The following is a 19,123-nucleotide window of genomic DNA, read 5'->3' as shown; positions in this document are numbered from 1 at the left end:
AATCTGATATTTTGGCTCACCAACTGGCTCTTTTTAATAGTCAGTCAGGGAAACATGATGCCAGTATCCATATCTCGCTGCAGACACCATGTATGGCCACAGATGGAGGAATAGGTGTCTCTGCATGCTAAGGGTGGATTATTGATGATGCTGTGCTGTGTAATTTCTTCCCATCTGGTACTCCATTAACCACGGATGTGTTAACAAATGGGGCTATTGGGCACTGGGACTAAGGTGTGGGCACTGGTGGAATAGGGAACCAGCAACTGTGTTTAAGATGGGACCATGCTATAAAGCAAAGAAACACCTCAACCATCATTGCTGAGGAACAAACACGCATACTGTAACACCTATGTTGGCAGAAAATATGAATAAAAGCATATGAGCACATGATGCCTACATAATCTATATATAGACTTCTTTTATAATAGACAATATGTAGATATATTTTACCAAGCTAGACCTGCACAACATCAACTTATCAGTTCACTTAAGTAACACCTGGTGCACACAAGCAACGGAGATGAGAGGAAAATTGTATTTAACACACTCAGTAGCCTCTACAGGTACCTGGTTATGCCCATTAGCTTCACAAGCTTTCAGGCTAATGTCCCCAGGAATATGATAGACAAGTCTGTGTTTGTCTACCTTGATGGCATTTCTCAATCAAAGCAAGTTTTTTTGGTGAACCAACTTTTGCCAAGGCTGAAAAGTCCACATATCTGCTGTTTCCTTCCTGGGTTTCATTGTGTCTTCAGTCAGAATCCAAATGGATCCAAAAAAGGTGAAGACAATGACCAATCGACCAATTGACCAACTCCAAAGGTTCCTTGGTTGCCACAGCATCACCAGGACATACATCACCAACTAGGTCTGTCTGGCTATCGCTTCTCCATGTCAGATTCTAGTGGACTCCACAGACTGACCAGGTGATTACTGGCCTGAAGTTCTGGTTCATCCGATTCATTCTGGTCTTGAGGTTAATGCTTCTGATGTGGGGATGGTTGCTGTCGTAACAGTTGCCCCAGGACTAGAGGTTGCATCCATGTGCCTTCCCCTGCAAATCATCCCCTGCTGTGTGAATTACGGCATCAGTAACACAGGTCTTGGTAGTCAGATTCAACCAGGATGGGTGCAAAGATTGCTTTATGGGAGCAGAGAAGCTTGTCCCTCGATTCTCCATTTGTGTGTTCTGTGTTTATCTTGTGGATGTTCTCAGTGAGTTTCCTCTTGCTGCAGCCACTTCACTGTGCTTTTCCTTTGATTATCTACACCCATATAGTGTTATATATGTGGAGGTTCCTGCTGTTCATACCAGTTCCCACTCTCCTCTGTGCAGGTTCCCCGACTAACCAGCAGAAGTCACTAGTGCAGCAATGAGCACACCATCCCTCAGTGGCTTCCCACCCAGGAACGCTTAGTCAGAGGCTATCACATTCTTGTTATCATACTTGATGTGTCCTCAATCCACTCAGGGGTCCAAGTTGTGCACACCCCTGTTAAACAAACACACACAAAAAGAGAGGAATTTCAGATTTACATGTTCAATATTTTATATTCTAATTTTTGCTACATATATACTGTTGCTTTTCTATCAAAGTTTAGACAATAACCTACAGCTTTCTTATTCATATGAAGTGCCCTTTAACACATGTTTTGCGGAAAGATGAAAGGGTGCATAATCACAATTTTGGGATGTTAAATTGACTTTTCTAACATGACAAAAAGCTGGAGTTAGCTTGGATGACTTGCAGCTGTAAAATGATTCACTTAACTTTTTAAAGCCTGTTATTCAGAAACCATCTGATATGATGTGATTGTGGAACATAAGGCAGCATACATGATAGCATACACTACTCCAGAGTTTTAGTCATATCACTATTTATATGGTAATTGGAAATATTGGAAATCTATTGAAGATGATATTTAACATATTGTTGTCATTAAGACACTATAATTAACTGACATAATTAACACAAAACAGGACTAGTTTTTCAACCGAATCCCATCACACCAGTGTCAGTCTGAGCCTTTTCAGGGCCAGTTCAGATGATATACGCTTGACAAAACAATCCAGTGATATCATCTCCCTCAGTAGCTGTTTCATAGCTCTGACTCTTTAGGTATTCTGTTGGTATTTGGCAAAAATGATCTAATTCTTGCAGTCCTTTAATGATTAATTTATCTCTCTACTCTCTAACCTTTCGCTCTGTATTAGTCAATATCTTTCTATTGATTTGCCCTGTATGTCCATCCTGTTGAGAATGTTTGATATGATTTTTGCACAAAAATAGCTTAGAATAGCAGAGAGGCTATAGTGATCACTGTGATCTGTTATTGGTCTGGTATTTCTATCAAGTGTTTGATGTCAGGTGAATTTGGACTGTTGAGTTACTTTCATGTTCTGTATATATATTGGTTGTGAGCATATATATATATATATATAGATATATATATATATGGTGTTCATCTCTCCAGAAGAGTTCCAGAGACTTGTTGAATCAAACCAAAGCTGATGGACACCATTCTTCAAAAAGCTATTCCCTCATTTGGTGTTTTGATGATGAGCACTGTCAAAACGTCAGTCCAAAATCTCCCATAAGTGTTCAGCTGGGTTGAGATCTGGTGACTGTGAAGGCCATAGCATATGATTCACATCATTTTCATACTCATCAAACCATTCAGTGACCCCTCATGCCCTATGAATTGAGGTCATCCTGGAAGAGACTATTCCCATCAGGATAGAAATGTTTCATAGTATAAAGGTGATCACTCAGAACAACTTTGTATTGATTTGCAGTGACCCTTCCCTCTAAGGGGACAAGTGGACCCAAACCATGCCAGCAAAATGCCCCCCACAGCATAACAGAGCCACCAGATCCCCTCATTGTAGGGGTCAAGTATTCAGACTTGTCCAGTTTTTCCTTTAATTTGTCACTCGTCTGTACATATATATATACGGCACACACACACACACACATATATATATATATATATACATATATATAGTGTGTATTTATACCTTTATTAGATAGCGAGAGATGACAGGAAATGAGGGTAGAGAGATGGATGACATGCAACAAAGGTCCCCTGCTGGAGTTGAACTGCAGTCGTTGCAGTTATGAATCATGCATCTTAACCAGCAAGCTTCCAGGGCATGCCAGATTAGTCATATTTTTGTAAAGAGGTTACAAACGTAGGAAATGAATTTGAGGGTTGATGAGCTTGTTGAATTTATGTCCTTATAAGCAAAAGACTGTGATGTGTGTTTCATTTTCCCTCTTCGCTAAAGACAAACTTCACACCCGCTGAAAATCATGTTCTTGCTGACCTCCAGTGGTTTAACCTCTCATCTTGTTGCAATGATGTACAGGTGGACTCCAGGACCCTATGACATCACTGTTGGATGTTGTCACTGGTACCACAGAGCACACCTCTGACCACACCAAGCCATACACATCAGTGATGTTGGTTGTGGCCAGAGGTGAAACAGTGAAACAGTGTTTTTTCCTGATGTTGGAAGTGCAGTGAAATCATCTTCAGTTGAACTTTGTCTTCAAGGGAGATACAGTTAAAATTTAACTTTACATTGTAATATCAAAGGACTGACCTTGCATTTAAAAATGACCATTCAGTGCACTATCAACAAAGGATTTAATTTAAATCAATGAGAAAGTTCAGATTTTGAGGGTTTGTTGTTATAGTTTAAGTGAACTACTGCTTTTTCCTTAATTAATGTAGATTCTCAGATTTCTTGCAAACACATGCACTTCAAGGACTTCTCTCCACTCTACAGTCTCTGTCGTCCCCATTTGGCTTCATTAGAGAAAGGCTGCTCCTTTAGCATTACTCAGACAGCTTCATGGGGATTATGCGTTCCAAACAAAACAATTATGACATATGTGGGAATCATCCTGTCATCCTTGCCTGACCTGAGGAACAATGTCAAGTCCTTCAAACTATTATATTCCGTCATGGCAGCTGGAAATAGGAAATTAATATTATCTAGCATATATCTGAGATGTTTATGCAGGAACAAGAAACATTCACAACTAACAAAGCAAACAAGGAAAAAGCACACATATACAGTATACATCAGTAAAGTTTTTTAAGCAGAGTTTCCTTTTGTTGGCTTGTTGATACAGAAGTAAACATGACTAAAAAAAAAGGGGGTAAAAACACAGCCAACAGAATAAACCTGAAACAAAACCCTGCAGTGTTCCACCTCAAGATAAAGACAGGTGCCAATTAGGCTCATGCTTGATTCTTCCTTACTTTAAAGGGCTCACACAGAGTCAGCAATGTAAAGACAGAATTGAGGATGAAAGATGTTGTAGCTGCTAGGGATTTAAGCGTATTCTTATTAACAATTTAAGAATCTTTCTGCTGCTAGGCTACAATAGACAGAAGATTGGCAGCAGGTGTAGAAGAGGAACAGCAGACAATCTGCATATCTCCTGGAATCAGGTGTGGATTCAGCAGCCCAGCAGGCTTGAAACCATAATCCCTCTTCTTCCCGTGTGTCAGGCATAATCAGACTGATCTGAGGCCCACATGGGGGGAGAGAGGAAGGGCGACTGGGTCTGCAGTGATAACTGTCCACTGAGCTTTCAACAAACCAATAATGCTGATTGCAAAGCAAGAAGAGGGGCATTATGTTTTCATGGCTGCAGCGTATAGATTCTAGATGACACCAGCAACCAGTGAGGTTTACAGAGATCTCCCCTGCGACGGCAGTGTCAAAGAGCAAGATGACGTCAGTCCCACCAGTCACGCATACACACTGGAAACACATTCTCAGGAATCTACACAGGAATAAAGAGAAAAGGAGGTTTGTGGAGTGTCAGATAACATAAAAGTGATTTTAATAGATGTTGTCATTGTCTGTGCTCTTTAAAAACAATAAAACAGGGACAACAGTGAAGTAACTACCCCAAAAAGTGACTGCATTGCCCTTTCATACTGAAGGATGGCACAGGTGTTTTTGCATGTTTAAGATGATTTACATCAAATTGCGTGTACTTAACATTGCTCACAAGTATTTTCCAAGGCATACAACATTGTTATATATTTTACTTACAGACATCCATTTGTTTCCAATTTGGGATATGGTTAATGTATTTTAAATGTTGATAAAACACTGGTATAGTCCTTTAAAGTCATGTGGGGAAGTTGGTTCATCGTATGGGAGGCTGTGCAGAAAAGAAAAGGCTGAACAGGTGTGAAACATTCTTTGTTGGTGACTTTGAACAGACTGGCACAGAAAGCAGCAGTGAATATAAAACGCACAGCTTAGCAAAAGTCATAAAACCAAAGTTTGTATTTCTGGAGTAATTCGTTCCAGTGTGACTTTAAAATTACAACTTCATCTTGGACAATCACTTAATCTGTCCCATATCTGCCATGCAAAACTCTAAAACCCAGTAGTAGTCGGTGTAATTGTTTTATTCTTACTTTATTTATTCTCAAAATAAGCTCGGCAGAACGCCTTGAAAGCATTAGCAATGGAAAGCAATGAATTTGGGGGATTTATTCCATTTACACAGGCTACTATTATCAAAAGGACTCGTTAAGGCAGAGAGAGGGTGGTGGCGGTGTGGGGTGGGGGTGGGGGGTGGTGGTGGTGGTGGGGTACTTACATACATTATAGGGTTGTAGGGTATAAAGAAGTGCACAGGTCACACACTCTAATAACTGTGTTATAGATCGGCCCTCACATCGCGTTGAGCTGCTGTACAGGGACTGTGCAGGACTTAGTGCTCCTCACTCTATGTGTGTCCAGCTCCTCTTCAACCGCCTCTCTCCACTCACTGCTATGGTCGTCCACATACGCGGTTACAATTTCAGCACCACAGACAGCTCTCTCTTCAGCTCCAGCCTCAGCACCGACGCTACCCTGCGGGACTCCACGGCGCCCCAGACCCCCGGCGGGCTGAGCCGGACCGGCCACACGGTGGTGGCAGTATGCCTCGGTTTCATTCTAGTGGCAGGCATCCTCACCAACTTCCTCGCTCTGCTCATCTTCGCCAAGTTTCGCACCCTCTGGACGCCCATCAATCTCATCCTGTTGAATATCAGCCTGAGCGACATCCTCGTGTGTGTTTTCGGGACTCCCTTCAGCTTCGCGGCGAGTTTGCACGGAAGATGGCTCATAGGAGAGTACGGCTGCAAGTGGTACGGGTTCGCCAATTCCCTCTTTGGTGAGTGACATCTGTATATTGAGTCACTTGTGTTGAATTTAGCACGTTTTCTGATGAATTCAGAAAGTTTAAACGTGCTATAGTTAAGTATTGGGTGGAAGAAGTATTCAGATCCTTTAGTAAAAGTTGCAATTCCACCGCGTAAAAATACTCCATTAGAAGTAAAAGCATTCAGAGTTATACGCCATTTAAGTTCAAGTACAGAAGTATTATCAGCTAAATAAATATAAAAATTAAAATTATTATCATGCAGAAATGCCCCTTTCACTGGTAATGTTTACAAATGCATTATAGTCATCATATATGTATGTATGTATGTATGTATGTATGATCATATGTAAAATCTTAATCTGAAAAGCAACTTGTAAATTGTCAAATAAATGATAGAGAGTAAAAAGTGCAGTATGCCCCTGTACCTCAAAATTGTGCTTAAGGACATGTTTTTACAACACTAGTTAGATAACAAACATGCATGACTTACAGTTTTAAGTGTCACAAATTTAAGATAAACTGGAGGAACATTTTCAAACTTTCAAAATGTTATGTAAAGAAAATGTAAATATTAAAGTGCGCAGTCATTTGGCCGTTTGAGAGTATACATTTAGAGACCAAATATAACTGAGATTCAAGACAACTCGGCCTATACGATGTTGCACAGAAAGCCATTGTCACTGGCTTCTGTGCAGCATCGTATAGGTACTGATGGAGTCTATTCATCTGATGTCAAGGTAAGGATGATTCACATCCAACATGTCATTTGATGGACTTAATAGAGTTTTGCCACCTTGACCTATTTTCTTATTGAATCCTGAACACCACCCCCACTACTCCACAACTCACACACACACACACACACACACACACACACACACAAGCCTTAAAGTTGAAGGCTTTGTTGCTAGTGTGTTAGAGATTCCTTACTTAATTTATTCAACATGTACTTCCTGTTTGTGCACTTGTTGTACAAAAGATGAACTTACTTCACCTAATGATGAGTCACACAATGCGCATATATTACAGAGCTCATATACAGAGCTCATACTGGAACAAACTAACACATACTGTATATACATAGACACACACACACATGCACATTCACAAACACTGAGCTATTCTGTTAAAGGTTAAAGGAATAACTCAACCTAAAATCAGTATTATTATGAGTATTTTTAACAGAGCAACTCTCATGTTCTTGATGTCCAACTCCTGTTCGTTGTGAGTGAGGAGTTTAGAACAAGAAGTTCATGTCCTTTCTCTGCTTGCAGTCAAGAGGCATTCTGGGAAATGTAGGAAATCACTAACAGAAGTAGGACTGGATAGCCCAGAGATGTGGGTCCACAAATAAACAAGTTACGAGAACTGACACTAGGCTGCACTTAAGCACGGTGGTGCTTGGAGCTGAATGTCAGCATGCTAACATGCTCACAATGACAATGCTAATATGCTGACATTAAGTGCACATCATGTTCATGTTCACCATCTTTTCATGTTAGCATGCTAATTTTTGCTAATCATCACGATACAAAAAGTACAGCTGAGGCTGAAGGGAATGTCATCAGTTTTGCGGGTATTTGGACTTTATCCAGCACAAACACAGTCACAAGCAGTTCTGTCCACTTTAGGTTTTTATTGACCACACACACACACTTTCACAACATAAATGTGTTTCTCACTCTTAATTCCTCTGCTCACTTGCCTGGTGTTTCCAGAGGGCACACAGTCCAGTTTCTCAAACAACACAGAACCAATATACAATTATAACGGAGGGTTGGCACGTCCAACTTCCTCTGGCTCCAGCATGTGTGTGTCTCTCCAGGTCCAGCACGCTACTGTATAAAAAGGAGAGAGAATAATTAGGTAACAGGTAACACCTGTGCCAATTAGACTAACCCTGGCACTGCTCCCATGAGCCACTCCCACCTATCTCTCCCCTGCAGCTGAGCCCAAACCACACCCCACCACCACATGGACAAAGTTCAATTTTGACCTGATAGTGGCAGTAGATTGAAAAGTCAAAGGATCAAAGTAATTACAAATAATCCTGAGGAGGACATGAATGTCTGAACCCAATGTCATGGAAATCCATCCAATAGTTGTCAAGTAATTTCACTCAAAACCACATGTCAACCTCATGGTGGCACTCGAAGAAAAGTAAGGGGTTAAAAAGAAGAAAGATACCATTTTCTACACATTCAGGTAACCAGCAATCAGCCCAGACTGATTTATACATTTTGTACCTCCCTGTCTAGAATTGACAGCAGAAAGGAGGCACATGCAAAGATATTATTGTATAATGCTCACATACACTGTAGGTAGGGCTGTAAACTGTCATCAGGATCTAGTATCATGAGCCCGACACACAATTAAGAAAATCATTTTTATTGGATGAAAATTTTCCCTCTCAGTTAAGATGACAGAAGGCACATATGCATGTTTAAATTAGGAATGACATTACAAAGTCTCACTTTATTAGATGAAAAACATCTTTTTTTCATTTTTTTTAAAATTTCAAAATAATGACCAGCTGCTCACAATTATATGATTTCCTCACTTCCTCAGACACCTTCGTTAGAATTGTTTTCACACTTTTGAGAAAGGTTTAGGCCTTATTTTATACTGAATTACGTTTTGGTGGTCAGCAGGTTATATAGAATGACTGGCATGCAGTGAGTAAGTCAGTTTCAGTTGCTGTTCTGTTGCTGAACTTTTATTTCAACCGTCCGATGAAGTGAGACAAAAAAGAAGTTTCTTGTAGGGATGAATAAAGTATTGCTTTCATTTAATGTGTGTTCATTAGATTTAACCTCTCTCTGTCTTTCCCTATAAGGGATTGTGTCTCTGGTGTCCTTGTCCATTCTCTCCTATGAGCGCTACACCACTGTGCTGCGTTCCTCCCAGGTTGACATTTCAGACTTCAGGAAGGCCTGGCTGTGTGTCGGAGGCTCCTGGTTCTACTCTCTCCTCTGGACTTTGCCCCCCTTCCTGGGCTGGGGCAGCTACGGGCCTGAGGGTCCTGGTACCACGTGCTCCGTCCAGTGGCACCTACGTTCGCCCACCAGTGTCTCATACGTGTTGTGTCTGTTCATCTTCTGTCTGCTGCTGCCCCTTCTACTCATGGTCTACTCTTATGGCCGAATCCTGGTTGCAATCAGGAGGGTGAGTACAGCGCACAGTATATACAGCATATTTTGTTCTTTTTGTCTGCTAAAATATGCATATTTATGGATAGAGTAGGATTAATTTATTGTTTTTTTTCACAAATAAAAATAAATTAAACAAGGATAATGCAAGCTCATATAACACAAATTCTAAGTCATGGATCAGTGCTTTTGTGTGTTTTTATTTGTTTTATTTATATATGACTATTTCTGATTTATCTGTGAATGGGAATGGAAACATCCTGATATAAAACAGCACACAGGAGAAGATCACAGATGGCATTGAATCTCAATTTAAAATAACTTTCTACTCATACGCAAACTGTGTGTCTGTGTTGTGGGTTTCATTTGTCACGTACTATTTTTTTTTTAACAGTAAATCCACCTTAAGGGTACTGAGAGACTTTCATTTCTGGTTGACAGAGGTGTTTCCCTTGAATCTCATGTTTTCCCCCTTTCAGTCAGCATAATGACTCACTTGTCCCCTCTTTGTCTGCTGCTTTATGATCCCACTAAAATATAGGGGTGAATGTAACATTGTCATTGTATTTGATATGGCTGGACACATTGTATCATTCTTATCTGTGGCAACAAATCAGTAATAATTCCCTGACAGAAAACAACACAAAAACACTTACAAAGGTTCAGTATAAAACGCACGTGTCACAGATTACATGCATAGAGCTGTAATTTTCTCAGGATAATGTGCTCAAAGTGTCGCCTCTCACCACGTTCTCCGGTTCAGCTATGAAGCCTTAATGGCTCTGCTGAAGTAGCCTCTGGTGTGTCTCTTGAGCTGTCAAGGTGTTCTTAGGACATAAGATCGTGGCTCAGAGTGTTGAGTGATGGCTGTCAGACTCCCACTAACACATGGTCACGTATTTTCAAGGTAATTTCATGGAGCATCAAGCCAGATAATCCTAGAAGCCTCAACAGCTCTATGTTTACAATCTTACAATTAATGTACAGGCAAAAGGAGAAATAGGGGGCAATGTCTGCGGGGAAGTGTGTGCACTGACACCCATCTCAGTTTCCAGTGACTCATGCCCACCTCTTTGGGGCTTACATAAACCTGCCAGTCGCACAAATAATTGGTAATTAAGGGCTCCGAACTGGTGTTGGGTCTCTCCATGCACTTCGCTGCCACTACTCCTATCAATGAGTCACCTAGAAGTTATTTTTAGATTGAGGAAGCAACCCGTTACTATTGGATACCTGCTATTATATAAGCACCCCTATTTTTTTTAAAACTCCGTGCACCCGAGGGAGTCAGAGGAGAGAAAAGCTTTGCAGACTTGATTACTGTACTGGTGAACAGGGGCTCATCCATGCACCAGATGCCTTCCAACCGAGAGCCTCGCCTTAGGCTTTCCTTAGAAACTGAGCAATCAGTCTGCAGACCCTTCTGCTGGCTTCTTAAAGGTGACTTAAACTGACACGTCAGAAGGAGAGATGACATTTATATCAACAGCTCATTGTGGATCAAGCTTGTTTGTTTTTCCCCACATGGCAGCAGCCCATTGAGATTCCATTCAAAGTGCTATAAAGCTTTTTCTGTGAACTCATGTACAGTTTGGAGACATATTCTACCATAATTGTGTGTCATCTGATAAAGGATGCACATATTTATAAACACAAAGTGTAGTTATTCACTGAAGCACAATCCTGCAGTATTCCTTAAGTTTATCCATAAGATTTTAGTCTCTCAGTTAAAATAAGATGCTTTTGCTATCAAAATAAAAAAAAAATCATATCTCTCTAAAAAAATCCAATCAGTTGCTAGTGTGATCTAGCTGATACACGTCTCAGGTTTTTTCTGAGTAATATTCAAAACAGAACACAAGTTCAGCCATGCAGAAATCACTGCTGATCGAACATTGCCAGAATAGTTATTACATGAGGAGACAGAGCAGCAAAGGTTATGACCTGATATCATACAAGGTGAAGTGCAATTGAGTGTGCAGTAATTTGACAGAAAGGGCAGGGGTTTCTCTTCTGCAGGGCTTCCTTCACCAGATAGCCACGCTCATTTACTCATGAAGCACCGTGATGAGCTTCTGAGGGTAATTACACAAGACGGTGACCACGCATTCTGAAAATGTTCCGATGGGTCATTCTGGAGTGCATGGTCAAATTACTTATTTGGTCGTTTAGTTGACGTCTGAGCTAATTTTAACCCACAGCTATAGCACCTCAATACATCAGGAAACATGTAGATGAAGATGACTGAGTATATAATGACCAAACTTTCCTTCAAATCATGTAGTGTTTTTAATGAATGATTCTTTGGTTACAGTAATATGTTTTACATGATGAATCTGTTCTGTTGGATATGATTTAACAGATCAAACACTCATTGACAAGTCGTACTGCAAGTCTTTTTCATTTTCTAATCATTTACTTATTCAGTTTATATCATTGTAACCTTGAATCATTTCATAATTTTCAACCATTATTTACCGTATGAAATAGTGTGAGATGTTGGAAAATATTGTCCTCTGCTAATGGGCAAAATGAAAGAATAAGAAGTAATATTTTTTGGAGCTTTTCATCAAGCAAAAGAATTCAAGGACTCTACAGAGAAAGATCCAACATAGATTTTAAAGGCCACATGGGTTGAGTGCGGAAATAATCTCAACTCAAGGACCACTTTTAGCTTTTTCAGAGCTTTCAACCATATCTTACAGCATTCATCAGCAAATGCAGCTTGCACAAGAGAGTCTCATGTTGCATTGTGTTGAATGCGTGTTCAGTTTGTATGTCATTGTAGCATCTTCACTTTATTTTGATAAGATTTTGTTTGTAGTATTTTTGTTGCTCTCGGCCCTCATTATCTTCATGAAAGGGGGGAGTGTTTCCGCATGCATTTCTGCTTTCTGTTGTCAAAAATAACCATGGGATGGCGCCAAAGAAAGAAATGTTGAAATACTACACATAGACACAAGATGTCCCCTCTACTGAAAAATACATTCTCAGTGTAAGTGTGCAGGAGGTTTTCAAGTTAAAGTTTCTTTTCTCTAACTGTAGCATTTGAGTCATCCTTGAGTGTTTTACCTGTGCACCTCTTCCTGTCCTCCTCTTTTGTGTGTCCAGGTGGGTAAGATCAACCTGCTGACAGCTCAGCGCAGAGAGCAGCACATTTTGGTGATGGTGTTATCCATGGTGTCCTGCTACATGCTGTGCTGGATGCCCTATGGTATCATGGCCCTGATGGCCACCTTTGGGAAGTTGGGACTGGTCACCCCCATGGCCAGTGTGGTGCCCTCCATTCTGGCCAAGTTCAGCACTGTTGTCAACCCCGTCATCTACATGTTCTTCAACAACCAGGTGAGAGCCATGCAGGGTGAAGATGAAGGATGACCCAGCGTCGGGGCTGTGCATTTATTACTAGATTCTATGAGGCTTAAGTAAATTATGTAACCTGGTAATTGAAGTACATACAGTATGAGTGTCCAGCTGGATCTAAATATAAAGTTGAGAGGAGAACAGAGTGATATTGAGGAGATAGGAGAACTCAGTGGCACCTTGTGACAATAAAGATGCATCTCATTTCAGTTACTTCACTGTCACTTTCAACATCTCTGCAGTGCCACTTCCTAGCTGCTACAAGCAACACACTAGATGGCGTACTTCAGTCTGTGGATGCCACAAGAGCTCTTATATTGTATAGTTCAAAGGCTTTTACTTTTGGTTCAAGTGACTGCATTTCAACGTGTAGTCACGTCCTGCTTGACTATTTGTTATTTAAATGATGTTGAAACAATGGCTACATGTAACCTTGATGTCTAAAGACTTTGCAGCCAAATTCATACCCAGTTTTGATTTAGATGTCTTCTGACCTGCGAATCACCAAATCAATACTCATACTACAAATGACCGTTCTGTATTTTGTATTTAAATCCATAATGATTTCTAATTTATTTTAAACAGTTTTATAGATGCTTTGTGGCCTTCATGAAGTGCAAAGAGGAACCTCAGTCTGTTCAAGGAGAGGAGCACCCGAACCCAAGGACACGGTTATCTGGCTTCTTCCCTGTCCATAGACAAGCCTCCCTCAGCTCTTCACAACCTCACATCCCCAGCAGGTCCAGAAACGCTGTTCTCTGCAGCCGGCACAATGACCGCCACACCTTTGTTGTTCACTACAATCCATAAAGGTTTTTCAACTTTTTCATCTGACAGACTGTGAAAGTTAAAATAAATGTTTTATTGAATCCAAAGTGCAACAAAAAGACCCAAACTTGATTATACATAAGAAGACAAAAGCCAGCTCCTTAATGTCTGAATGTAAAACTCAGTGCCATGTAGTTTTAGCATCTACTTTAATGCATATTTTGATTTGGTTATGTGGTTGACCTTCCATTTATGCAAGTGGCAATGTACATGTTTTGAATGAATACTTTAAAAATGTATTATCCATGCGTTTGTTGAAAGTTAAAGCAGTCCCTCACTGCTCTGAGAGACCCTGGCCTAAATGTCTAACTGGTGCCAATAATTAAAAATCACAAGCCAATAAATGTTTTACATGGGTTACATAAAGATAAAATCCATCCTCACTTATCAGTCACACTGGAAATAAAACTACCTGTATGTGTTTTGGATTTTGAAGTATCATCATTTTTTGTCTTTTTATCTCTTTTTATTTTCCCACAATAAACAACAAACACAGCAAACAGGATTTCTGGATTCAATAACAACAATAACAATAACAAGCTGTTAGCGTGTAATATTTTTTCATGTGCAGCTTAAAGGGTAGATTGAAATCAACCTGTTACAGCACCATAACTTTGTACTATTAATGAAATAATCACATGTCGTCATGGTACCAAGTTAGGACAACAAAGCTGAAAATAATTTAAGGTGACCCTGGGGTTTCTTTTAAACATTAAGAATAGACAGTGTATTTATATACGTACATATGAATACACTTTGTGTATATGATTACAGTTAAGAATATTTTGAACCACTAGGGGAAGCTATGAGTAATTGTGAAATATGTTATTTACTGATTAAATCTTCAGGCTCCCCATACCAGTTGCATTATCCTAAATATATATAACTGTATACATAAGCACATAAGAATATTTTACGTAGCTTGCTGGCCTGTATGTGTGTGAGTCATCATTTAGCAGCATCAACTTTCCTAGTTGTTGGGGTGAAAAAAATCTGTTTTAAGAAATAAAGCATCTTCTGCGGATCTGTGTCGGTAGATGCTGCTTTTATACAAATGATTAAATGTATTTTATCACTGTGCACTGCCATCCAGAACACATAATGTGAAGTGTATTAAACAGCATTAACATGTTAAAAGTACACAACAATGAAGTAAAAAAGTATTTTAAATTTCTTTTTAGCAAAATTCGGAGATGAAAAGCTGCACTGACCTGCTACTGTGCAGAACTGACAGCAAAAATGAATTCTGCAGCCACATACAAGTGGAGCCATCATATGATGATAACAGTTACATCTCTAAAGATGCCTTATCTAGTCATGCCACACTGTGACCTACTGAATATGCCACATAAAAAACATCTCACACTAGCCATAATCAGGCGATGTGAGAACCATGAAAAACATCAGTGGGTCTCATTTCCAGCTAATTCTACCACATCCAAGCAGAGTTCACATACACTGCGGTTGTTTTGACAACAAACTTGTCTTGTACTTGGATAAACTAAAGTTGAATTGAACTGATTTGAACTGAATACTTCAAGCTCTCAGCACACTTTACTAATTTGGAATTTGTTTATTGCTTACCTTGTGAAGTAAAGACTAAAAATCAAATGAATATTTTTGAAAATTTATTCTGGCTATTTTGGACTTCATGGAGCTCACCTTTCAAGGTTCTACAGCCAGGCTTTCTTTAGTGAACACTTAGCCATTGCATTTTTGTTTAAATAAAGAAAATGCGTAGTAAATGTGTTGTTTCCTGCTTCTTGCAGGAAGTCTCTCTAAACAATATCTATTTGCTGCTGTTGTCATCTCTGTCAACCAGGTCCTCGTGTGAAACTAATATTTCTCAAACACATATACACCACAGGAGGTGAAACTGACTTATATGAATGACTTAATATAAACCATACAAACATCAGAGAGGAAACACAGACCACTCGCAAAGATGTGAAGAAAAAAAAGTATACTGTATGTGATTTATGTAAATCAGAAGGACACGTGGACGTGTAGAAGACATGTAGGGGAGAGTTGCACCATACCAAAAGATTTTGTGTGTTAATGTAAGTCTAAATATCAGATGAAATGATGTGAGCAGACAGAAATGTGTTTGGAATGAGATATTGGAGGTAATTTACATTTTGTTTTCAATATCTTAATGTCTTCTTTTTTACTGACACAATTTTTAAGGCTGTCTTGACTTAAATGATGATAAAGGGTCATATCATTTTGGTGGCAGTGACAAAATTTACTTTTGGCATGTGAGTTAAATTTTTTGACTGAGTGGTGGCCTTTTGCGGGACAAATTAAGTCTTGTGCTGCTCAGTGTAAAATGCTGTGGTGATTGCTCTTAATGTTTTGACAACCGCAACAGTGTTTCAGAAAATGTGCTGAAGTAATTGTGAAAAACTGTAACAGAAGTACTGAGTAATACAAGGAAACATGGCATTCTGAGCATGGAAGGGAAGAAATGCAAAAAGGCATTTCTCACAACACACTATTGCGTACCAAAGGTCACATATCTCACAGATGTGTATGTTGAGATCTTCCAGGAAGTAGCTAGAGAATAACTCAGTTGCTTAAGAGAGCAGCGGTTCAGAAGTGCATGGGATGTCACGGACGCCAAACCTCTCTAAGTTTCATCACTCCTCTCCACCATGATCAACACTTACCAGACCAGCCTGGCTGCACCGCCAGTGCCTCCACGCCTCAACAGGTCCATCCCGGTCCTCATGCCAGGTCCACTTCCATCACGAGGCCACAGCAAGTCACTCATCCGGTTTTTGGTTGGTGTAGTATTGCTGCATTTATTGCTGTCTGTCGGAGGATTCATCTACCTGTACCACACCAGCAAAAAGGTAAAAATCTCTTCTTCTGTCCAATGGAATGAGGAATGTAACTACCTTCATAAACACAGGTTAAAATCACAGATGTAATGTACAATGTAGTGCTTTTGTTAAAGCATTTAAAGCTTCTGATGGTGCACACATTGTGCTCTGTCTAAAAATATAACTGTTAGACCAATGAAACTGGTCTCGAATCACAGGAAATGCTCTTGAACACACAAGTGAGGTGTTATAGTCACAGCAAAGTGTCTTGATGTTACAAGAGGAGCATTTTGTTAACAAAGATAAACCTACTTAATGTATAAATATTATTTATAATATGTATAATAAGAAAAGGTACTAATTCTTACTTATGTTCCACTGTTTTTTTTTTTTATCCCTATAGGAAAAACCTGCCTCAGCTGAAGGAAAAGGTAAATTCATTTAATATCTTTCTTTTCAATATACAGATAAGTAAGTTGCATACAAAAATCCAATCTCAGCAATGTCTCTGACCAGATTTTCCTTCTTCTTTCCAGCTGCCCTTCTCTTATCAGAAAAGCAGGAAACTTCCTACAAAGCCTTGGCACGCATGATAGTTAAGCACACAGCACAGGACCCTACATGTAAGTAACTATTAAAGTCACAATTCTGAATGGAACATTGAAATCATAAATGCCCCAAAATCAATTCAGGGTTTAAAGGTATCCTAAATAATGCCGCTCTAACTTTTCCATCTGTTTCCCCAGCGGGTTATCTCCAGTGGGACACAAAGCACTCAGTTCTCAGGAACATCAATTACTACCGCAACAGTTGGTTGACTATTCTGGAGCCCGGTGACTACTTCGTCTTCTCCAGGGTGACCTTCTCAAAGGGCAACTCCAAGCTCCCACTGGCCAGCATGGTCAAGCTGAGGAAAAATGAGGCAGGAGACGAGAAGACTGTGATGCGGGCCTACTGCAGCCTGGAGAGCTACAACAGGTCTGCATCCAATCCTCAGCTGTGCACAGCCACGCAGGGAGAGGTGATCACACTGGAGAAGGGAAACCAGCTCAGTGTCTGGGTACAAGACCTTTCATTGGTGGACTACAATGAAGAAGCCACAGCCTTTGGGATGTACAAAGTGTAGGACCCCTATGCGAGCACATCTACGGACCTAAGCTGAAGAGTGGGAACTTTCTGTCATGTGGATGGATTTGGATTTAAAGCTACAAAGAACACTTTTAAATGACTGGACTTAGTTAAACTGATGATTTCAGATTTTTTCATGGATTTAAGAGACTGCGTTTTCAAACTATAATTTATTAAAAAAGATTACTTTGTGTTATTTTATGTAATTTCTGTGTTAGTATTGTGAATGGTTGTTCTGTATTTATTGATGTAAATGGGGTTGTATGAAAGTGAAATGAAGTTTAAATACTTAATCCAAAAATATTTCTTCTTCTTTTCTTAGTTTCTCCTCCATCTATCTTGTTTCTGGAGTTAGCTAGAGGTAAAAGAGATGTTTTCAGTATTGCATTACACAACCATACTGTGTGCATGTCCCAGTATGGGGCAAAGAAAATGCAGGATCATTTCAATGGTGGCCTGGAGAGCTGTGCAGTCATTTTCTGTAAATCAAAGGAGGGTGAACAATCAGCAATAAGGTGCAAACTAATATATCCTAACAGCAGAGTTTGTTAAAAGTGGACGCAAAACCTGAATTTTGAAGTGTAGTTCCGTCTGTGCTGATATGGTGTTAAAAATCTAGAGCATAAGAAACCACAGACCAAAGATGCCCTTTTTCATGAAGCTAAACCACAAAAACAGGAACAGATGTATCTTACGACCCTCAACATCAACATATGGTTATTGCTTTAATAATTAATATAATAACAGCTTATTTTTGCAAGTTTTAGCTCCATAATCACAAATCATGTACACCTTATATTGCTGCTGACAATTTTTCACAGCAAGTGTAGTTTTAGATTTTGTGATGTATTTTTCCTCCTTTCCAGGAAATCATTGGTTTCCATTCATTTAAACTCTTGAAGCTAGCTTGAGTTGTGCAATCCATCAAAGGAGACATGTGCTGATTTCTATGTTCCATTATTGTTCTGCTGTAATGCAGTTTAAATGCAGGTTTGTTCGAAATATGTGCACTGTGTTACTTCAAAACACTATTTGACAAAAGTGTTCCAAGCATGCAGGAGAACCTACGGTGGCTGCGAAACTCGTGAAAAATGGAAAGGCCCTCTGTAGAGCTAGTGTTTGGTTCGTTCGTTTTGGGATACTGTAGAAACATGGCAGTGCAACATGGCGGGCTCCTTGGAAGAGGACCCCCTGCCTTTGTTGATATAAAGGGCTCATTCTAAGATAAAAAAAAAACTATTCTTATTTTCAGGTGATTATACACAAATTAAGACATACTTATGAATATTACATTCAATTTCTGCCAGAAGTTCCCCCTAAATCTTACATACTGGTCCTTTAACATTTACTGTTATGGATTACACAACTCCTGATCAACACAACTTGTAAGAGTCTGCCATTTGATGGTCATACCCTACAGAATTTAGGCCAAACATACATTAAAAATCTCAGAAACACTAGACAATGGTTTGAAAAATAGTAATCATAAATGTGAAGTATTTGACTTTTAAGGATTTGTAGTAAATGGGCGAAAAAATGTAAAATCACTGTAATAGCCCCTTTAAAATGCACACGTAGTTTAGATTCAGTCATTACATTAGAAAACTGTAACCACTGACTATATCATAACCTACAGGTA

At 39.6% G+C, this 19,123-nt stretch overlaps 2 protein-coding genes and 1 long non-coding RNA gene across 3 annotated transcripts; 2 read left to right on the top strand and 1 right to left on the bottom strand.

The window, feature by feature from the left end:
• The first annotated feature begins 5,645 nt into the window (after positions 1 to 5,645).
• tmtops3a (teleost multiple tissue opsin 3a) lies at positions 5,646 to 14,049 on the top strand. The gene is made up of 4 exons (XM_042418860.1): positions 5,646 to 6,200; positions 9,028 to 9,356; positions 12,452 to 12,685; positions 13,289 to 14,049. Exons 1-4 carry the CDS (start codon positions 5,771 to 5,773, stop codon positions 13,511 to 13,513), a joined length of 1,218 nt encoding a protein of 405 aa, XP_042274794.1. The 5' UTR covers positions 5,646 to 5,770; the 3' UTR covers positions 13,514 to 14,049.
• On the bottom strand, positions 7,813 to 16,283 carry LOC121901836. The gene is made up of 2 exons (XR_006097402.1): positions 16,201 to 16,283; positions 7,813 to 8,029 (listed from the first exon to the last, which is right to left on the bottom strand). It is a non-coding gene; the product is annotated as an uncharacterized LOC121901836 (long non-coding RNA).
• cd40lg (CD40 ligand) lies at positions 16,132 to 18,132 on the top strand. The gene is made up of 4 exons (XM_042418861.1): positions 16,132 to 16,386; positions 16,760 to 16,787; positions 16,893 to 16,979; positions 17,103 to 18,132. Exons 1-4 carry the CDS (start codon positions 16,186 to 16,188, stop codon positions 17,480 to 17,482), a joined length of 696 nt encoding a protein of 231 aa, XP_042274795.1. The 5' UTR covers positions 16,132 to 16,185; the 3' UTR covers positions 17,483 to 18,132.
• The last annotated feature ends 991 nt before the right edge of the window (positions 18,133 to 19,123 follow it).

Source organism: Thunnus maccoyii, chromosome 8 (assembly GCF_910596095.1).
Source record: "Thunnus maccoyii chromosome 8, fThuMac1.1, whole genome shotgun sequence".
In the NCBI taxonomy this organism is placed as follows: domain Eukaryota; kingdom Metazoa; phylum Chordata; class Actinopteri; order Scombriformes; family Scombridae; genus Thunnus; species Thunnus maccoyii.
This window is presented reverse-complemented; position numbering and strand designations above follow the sequence as displayed.

Coding starts and splice junctions, on each gene's coding strand:
- tmtops3a (XM_042418860.1), top strand. CDS start 5,771: ATGTGTGTCCAGCTCCTCTTCAACCGCCTCTCTCCACTCACTGCTATG. Junction 6,201..9,027: donor GTTCGCCAATTCCCTCTTTG/GTGAGTGACATC, acceptor TTTCCCTATAAG/GGATTGTGTCTCTGGTGTCC. Junction 9,357..12,451: donor TCCTGGTTGCAATCAGGAGG/GTGAGTACAGCG, acceptor TTGTGTGTCCAG/GTGGGTAAGATCAACCTGCT.
- cd40lg (XM_042418861.1), top strand. CDS start 16,186: ATGATCAACACTTACCAGACCAGCCTGGCTGCACCGCCAGTGCCTCCA. Junction 16,387..16,759: donor TGTACCACACCAGCAAAAAG/GTAAAAATCTCT, acceptor TTATCCCTATAG/GAAAAACCTGCCTCAGCTGA. Junction 16,980..17,102: donor CACAGCACAGGACCCTACAT/GTAAGTAACTAT, acceptor CTGTTTCCCCAG/CGGGTTATCTCCAGTGGGAC.